At 36.9% G+C, this 6,423-nt stretch overlaps 1 protein-coding gene across 7 annotated transcripts; it reads left to right on the plus strand.

Moving 5' to 3' along the window:
- Positions 1-220: 220 nt before the first annotated feature.
- On the plus strand, positions 221-6,188 carry LOC130936697 (histone H1-like). Of its 7 annotated transcripts, none has more exons than XR_009068152.1 (7): positions 221-528; positions 626-1,377; positions 1,613-1,661; positions 1,757-1,856; positions 4,116-4,181; positions 5,182-5,285; positions 5,537-6,108. XR_009068152.1 is itself a non-coding variant. In XM_057866828.1 (2 exons), exons 1-2 carry the CDS (start codon positions 340-342, stop codon positions 1,331-1,333), a joined length of 897 nt encoding a protein of 298 aa, XP_057722811.1. In that variant the 5' UTR covers positions 221-339; the 3' UTR covers positions 1,334-1,570. The 7 variants fall into 7 exon arrangements, 1 of the variants encoding a protein (XP_057722811.1); XR_009068154.1 differs by having other exon boundaries at positions 5,548-6,108; XR_009068151.1 differs by having other exon boundaries at positions 5,182-6,188.
- The last annotated feature ends 235 nt before the right edge of the window (positions 6,189-6,423 follow it).

A 6,423-nucleotide genomic window follows, 5' to 3' on the forward strand; every position in this document is an offset into this window, starting at 1 on the left:
AAGCAAGGTAAAATGTCCCAAAACGTTCCCATCTATGCCTCCCGAAAAGGGAACGGGAGCCGTTGATAGAGATGAATCGGAGGGCCGAAATTCAAACTTGAAGAGAGGAGCGATCCATGCGGAGGGTGTGTGGACCAATGAGAATCGAGTATTTGGATATAATCCTACACATACTTTATTATTTAAACCACGTAATTTCCGTCTTCTTCTCTCACACCCAAAAAATTTCCTCAGTAAGCTACGTCCTTCGCAGATCCACCTCTACCACCCTCCTCATTGGAGTTTCTATTTTCCAATATCAATTCCCATTTTGCCCCTCGCCTCCTTCTCTTCCCAGCCATGTCGTCGGAAGAGCCAACCGTGGCCGTAGAGCAACCTGCAGCTGAGCCCGAAGCAACCGCCGAGCCACCTCCCGAGGCAGAGCCCGAGAACCCAACTCCCAAGCCCAAGAAGGCCGCTAAGGAGCCCAAGCCCAAAAAACCCGCGGCTCCTAGATCCCGAAACCCCTCTCACCCTCCCTACGAAGAGGTTAGCAATTCCAGCTCCCGGTTCCATAATTCTGGCTTTCTTATTGCTTAGCTTCGATCTGAATTTTACCCAATCTGAATTATTCTGTTCCTTGCAGATGGTTAAGGACGCGATTGTGACGTTGAAGGAGAAAAACGGTTCCAGTCAATACGCGATTCAGAAGTTCGTAGAAGAGAAGCAGAAGCAGCTACCTTCCAACTTCAGGAAGCTCTTGTTGTATCATTTGAAGAAGCTCGTTTCTTCTGGAAAGCTCGTTAAGGTCAAAGGCTCCTTCAAGCTTCCTCCGGTCAGGTCTGCAGCTCCCAAACCCGCTGCTGCTGCCCCCGCCAAGAAGAAGGCTGCAGCTGCTAAGCCCAAGCCAAAGCCCAAGCCCAAAGCTAAGCCTGCTTCTAAGGCCAAGGCCACCAAAACTAAGTCAGCAGCAGCCAAAGCACCTGCCAAGGCCAAGCCCGCTGCAAAGCCCAAGCCCAAGGCCAAGCCAGCTGCTAAACCCAAGGCGGTTGCTGCTAAGACCAAGGCAGCTCCGGCCAAGTCTAAGGCCAAGGCTAAGACGGCGCCAGCTGCAAAGCCGAAGGCAGCTGCGAAGCCTAAACCGGCTGCTAAGCCCAAGCCCAAGCCCAAAGAGAGGCCCTCCAAGGCTTCTAGAACGTCGACGAGAACTTCACCGGGGAAGAAAGCCCCTGCCGCTAAACCTGCGGCGAAGAAGGCAGCTCCCGCGAAGAAAGCCCCTGCAAAGGGTGCAAAGGCGAAGACCGTGAAATCTCCTGCGAAGAAGGCGACGACGGCGAGAAGGGGGAGAAAGTGAAGATGGTGGACAGCACCGGAGCCTAGTGTTGTAGGTTTAGTCATGTAAAGTTCTTTGTCCCATGCGGTGTAGTTCGATTTAAAGTTATCGCTGAAAAAAAATTATGAAATCTGATTTTATCAAACTTTTTTATTCTAGATATCTGAAATTTCTTTTTTGGGATTCGAATTTGAGACATTACCTAGATTGTATGTTGAGTCTGATGAGTTATGAGTTAATCATTATTGATTAAGCTTAGAGTTGGAGGGCTTTTACATTGTGGTGTTTTTTATTTTATAGTGGAACGGAATTGCGGTTGTGGTCATTGGCTTTGTCGGATCTCTAAATGGTTTATTTCTGTTCCTTTCTCCATCTTTTCTTTCTTGTCTTCAATTATGTGTTTATGTTCTTATGTTCAAAGGGGCTTTCTCATTCATATGTAAGGTTGAATTCCCGAAGATGAGAAATCCTTGTACCACGTGTTTTTGGATGCGATAACTGGGATCAATGGTCGTGATTACATCTAAAGCTCTCGCTGATAATTGTAAGTATCGTTATTCGTTCTTATTCAAGGAATTCCTATGAATGATTGTTTCTCATGTCATTTGCGTTGAAGAAATAATTCCATTGATTGGTAGATTCCTTTTTTGTTTTTGTTTAATCTATTTTTGCAATGTATTAATCTGAAACATCTTTGATCGCGTATGGAGTTTTTGTTTATTCTGATAACCAAATATGATTACGGTAGGATGAACTGATATTTTAACTTCCGATCTATATTGCTGATTCCATTTACTAGACCAACGTTGATTGATTCATAGTCCAGCCTTTATATTTGTTTTTAGGATTTTAATAGGCTTTAGATGTTGGTCCCTAGTTCCTGAAATTGGTGCAATTTCTTCTGGAGGACGTGATTTTGACGAAAGGTAAGGAAATAATGTTGAAACTTGTATCAACATTGATGAAGTGCTTGATATCACAATTGGCATAAGAGAAATGTCGTGGGTTTGAATTTTGAAACCCTCAACTGACATCAGAGGGGAAATTGTTTTATTTGAGGATTGCTACTTTTATGCTAAAGGGCTTAATATCTTGTTCCATGCTGTTTGTTGTGGGTATAACCTCATGTCAATCGTTAGATTTGGGTTGGTAATGTCCCTTTATCTGTTAGTATTCTTGTCTATCCTCCCTACACAGTTCTTTGGTTTGAATTTTTTTCTTTCCCATTGTAGCCTTTTGGAACTTTGATTTTACTTGAAATTTATCTGACAGAGGTTGTTGAATCAGAGTCCTTCTTTCCTTTGCTTAATCCTTATCCACCTATCCAACACAATATGATTCTTGACTCTTTTCCTATTTTCTCATGTAACTCTTATTTTCGATTCTTGACTTGCCTTGCTAAACATTTTGTGTAAATTTATATGGAAATCTAAAGTCAAAGTTTTGTTTGGACTTAGAATGTAGTTCTAAGTTGGATTAACACTAATGAAATGCCCGAGAAATGTAGGCTTCTAATGTCTTTGACACCGAATATTTGCATAGTGTGTAGTTTATATTCCTGCTCAGGTGCTCATTTTCTGCATTGCTCTCTGTTTCATGCTATTTGTAATTGGCGCAATCTCTTATGGTAGATGCGGCTTTGAACAATTATAAGAATATATAGTTGTAGTCTTGATAATAGTTATATCAATAGTTATAGTTTTTGTCCTATTCCTAAGTTCTTAACCCTCCATTCAAGTTATCCATGTATTGCAGAAACATGTTTCCTGGTGGTTGTAGTCTTGACGGGTGCTTAGGTATTAGGTAATATTTTGTCCTTGATTGTGCAAGATCTCAATTGTTGAATTTGTTTCTGGAGTTTGTGATACTTGTAGTAGTCTTGCACGATAAGCTTCTGATATATTGGTAAACAGGGACGGACATAATAGTAATAAGTTTTTTTTTTTGGTGACTGAAAATATCAAAAAACAAAGAAATAAAACACAAGCCAAGCCAAACTAGCTAGAAACAGTAATTATTAAGTACAATTTAATTTTTTAAAAAGTTTATTTAATATTTAGTCTAATATAAATAAAAGTCCAGTCTAACCTAAATATTAATGATTTCTAATATCTAAAAAGTAAAAAGTAAATAACAATATTAAAAAAATCTAAAAAGATATTATTACTAATATTTTTCAATTAAATAAAATTTTTCAAAACTTATAAAGTTGATTTTTTTCTTCTTGTGAGCGCCCTTCTTGATTTGTTTGGTATTAATTCTCTCTATTTTAACTACTACAATTGAGAGATCTTTTTCAGCTATGAATATTGTAAAGAATAACTCGAAAACAAAATAAAAGATGAATTTCTTGCTAATTGTCTTTTAATTATATTGAAAAGAAAATTATTGAAAAATTTCACACAGATTCTATTATCGATGAATTTTATGATACGAAGAATCGACCACTTCGTTAATAAAAAGTACATACATATTTTGTGTACTTTAAAATATATTCTCTATCGGTATATTTTTGTAATACATTTTACATTATATAATTTTTTGCATAATTTTTTAATATTATATATGTTATTGGCCCCCTATAATATTTCTGGTTCCGTCCGTGTTGATAAATGCTTAATCCAACAATCAAGTGATCCATGAATAGTCTTAAAGATTGGTTGATGTTGAAGTGGCCTTTGCGTGCTTGGACAATGTGTTATGCTTGATTGTACAAAATCTTCATTCTCTAATTTGTTTTTCTAATGGGTTCAGTTTTCCTTTTATTGGTTGCTAAACTTATGTTTTGTGTTATTTCTGGTAGTCTGATAGACAAGCTTGCTCGCTTTTCAATAGTGTTGAGTTCGATCTTTGAGGATGGAAAAATCAGGTATGATAGTCATACTTATTGGAGCTGGATTAGTTGGATTTCTAATAATAAGGCCTGATTGGCGGGAAAGACCTCCAAAAGAAAAAAATTGTCTGTGTTTTTAAATAATATTTTTACTTTGGTGTTAATCCCGAGTCTTAACTACAGCAGTACATGTGTAGAATTAGTCCCCACTTGAGGTCTCTTCTTGTGGTAAGATGCATAAGTACACTGCATTAGTTACTGCACCTTATGGTAAGACTATAAAAATATAGATCTGTTTGGCATAATTGGCATATGTAACTTTATCGGTTTGTTGTTATGATATAACTATTAAAGTTTTGGGAAAATGAGATGATTGTGGAATTTTGGTTAATGACTTTGGATTCCATTAAGTGGAAGGTTTTTCTAGAGGTCAATAAGTGGCAGTAAATGTTTGACTTCTATATTATAGTTGATTGATATAACAGAATATTTTCTATAAGAGAATTATATTAGTCAGCGTTGCACAATGACTTTCTTATCTAATTATCATCATTTATTCATTTTGGCATGCATGTTTAATATGGTCTATGGTTTCCAAAGCCTTGTTTTCCCTCGTGGTCTATATTACTAGTATTAGGAGTTTAATGGATCCTAACTGATTTGGCCGGAGAGCTTTCCTAGTGTTAGCTGTTTTATCCACAAGATCCAAACCAAAACATTGCATAAGAAAACAAGTAATCAACTAAATGAACTAGTTAAGCATATCGATGAAAGCTTTCTTCTATTTGATAGATGATGTTGCACAGTAAAAGTAAAATCTAAGGCATTCAATTGATTACTAAGACAAATGTTCAATTGATTACATGAAAGCTTTCTTCTATTTGTAACAAGCATACCGTTAACCTTAGATGCTGAAGATGGAATATTTTCAATTGTGCTCCCATGAAGTCATTATTTCATGCATTCCATTCATTCAAATCTGTTATATGTTCAATCCTTGAAGTACATAAGAAAATGTTTTTCCATACTGGTCCAGCTTCACAAACTGGGATGGCGTTGGCATCTTCATCCCACTTCAGACAGTCGATTTCTTCTGGATCAACAAGCCCTGTCTTGGCTATCTTTCTATCCTTTTAACAGGTATTATGTCAGTGGTAGATTGTTTTCATTTTTGTTGGGTATAGCAAAGTTAGCAACCATTATAAAGACAATAGTATTGATATTATTGTTACATTGAGGTGAAAGACTGAAAGTTGATAGCATTGACAGTATGTTGGGATCCAAATTTTATTATTGACTATCATTTGTCTGATACAAAATAAATTGTGATTAATAAGATCATCAAATAGAAAGATAAATGAATTTTGGCTTATGCCTCTGACAACTGCTAGGTCTCATGCAGTAGTGGTGGCTGTGACGGTTAATATTTCTAGCTACTGTTATTGGTTTCACTGTGAAGTGTTATCCAGGAGGGTGTGCCATCCATATTACATTGCGCCTGTCGTGTAGTGCTAGCTAGTATCAGGAGATAGGAGGGATGAGGCTGCATCTGTGGATGATTGGTGGACTCGTTTGGAAAGATGAATTTGTCATGTAGTAACCAAAAGCATGTATGGTTCAAAATATTCTCGGTGCCTACGTACACAAACAGAACAAAATACAAAGTAAAGACTAAAGAAGAGTCTTGAGCTAAGGGCATTGTAGATGACATACTTCTGATTCTTTGAAGGCATTTTTTTTATCTACCTGTAGTTCTTGCTTAGAAAGGTATCCGTAAGTTTCATTCATGCAGATGCAATATTAGTATACTATTAGATTTCTTGCTGTTTATTTGAGGATTTGATAATGAGACTTGTTAACGAAAATTCTAGGTAGCTTAAATGTTGATAGAACAAGGAAACAGAACGTTTATGAACTTCCTTTAGTAAAACAATAAATTTGCTTCTTACCAAAACTTAGAATTTTGCTTCATAGATAGTAGAAGAGTGGGTAGGTTATGACTTATGACATGAAAAAGGCATTACCCCGTCTGTGAAATCATTTGCTCCACTCGAACTTTTTGGTAATTGAAAAGAAAAGAAAAAATAAACAAGAAATTGCTTAAGAAAGGCAGGCTCATTAAATACTACTCTTAAATTATTTTCAAGGCAACGGAAGTTCTAAGATACTACTCTTAAATTATTTTCAAGGCAACGGAAGTTCTACTTAGAGGGAACATTGCAGTATTTGTCATGGTGTCTGTTACTGTGCTTGTATCTCTCAAGATCAACTAGAGATC

This window comes from Arachis stenosperma, chromosome 6 (assembly GCF_014773155.1).
Source record: "Arachis stenosperma cultivar V10309 chromosome 6, arast.V10309.gnm1.PFL2, whole genome shotgun sequence".
In the NCBI taxonomy this organism is placed as follows: Eukaryota; Viridiplantae; Streptophyta; class Magnoliopsida; order Fabales; family Fabaceae; genus Arachis; species Arachis stenosperma.

Bases quoted from the DNA above. Each gene is read 5' to 3' on its own strand.
- LOC130936697 (XM_057866828.1), top strand. From the start codon at position 340: ATGTCGTCGGAAGAGCCAACCGTGGCCGTAGAGCAACCTGCAGCTGAG. The intron at 529-625 runs GTTAGCAATTCC...TGTTCCTTGCAG, and splicing joins CTCACCCTCCCTACGAAGAG to ATGGTTAAGGACGCGATTGT.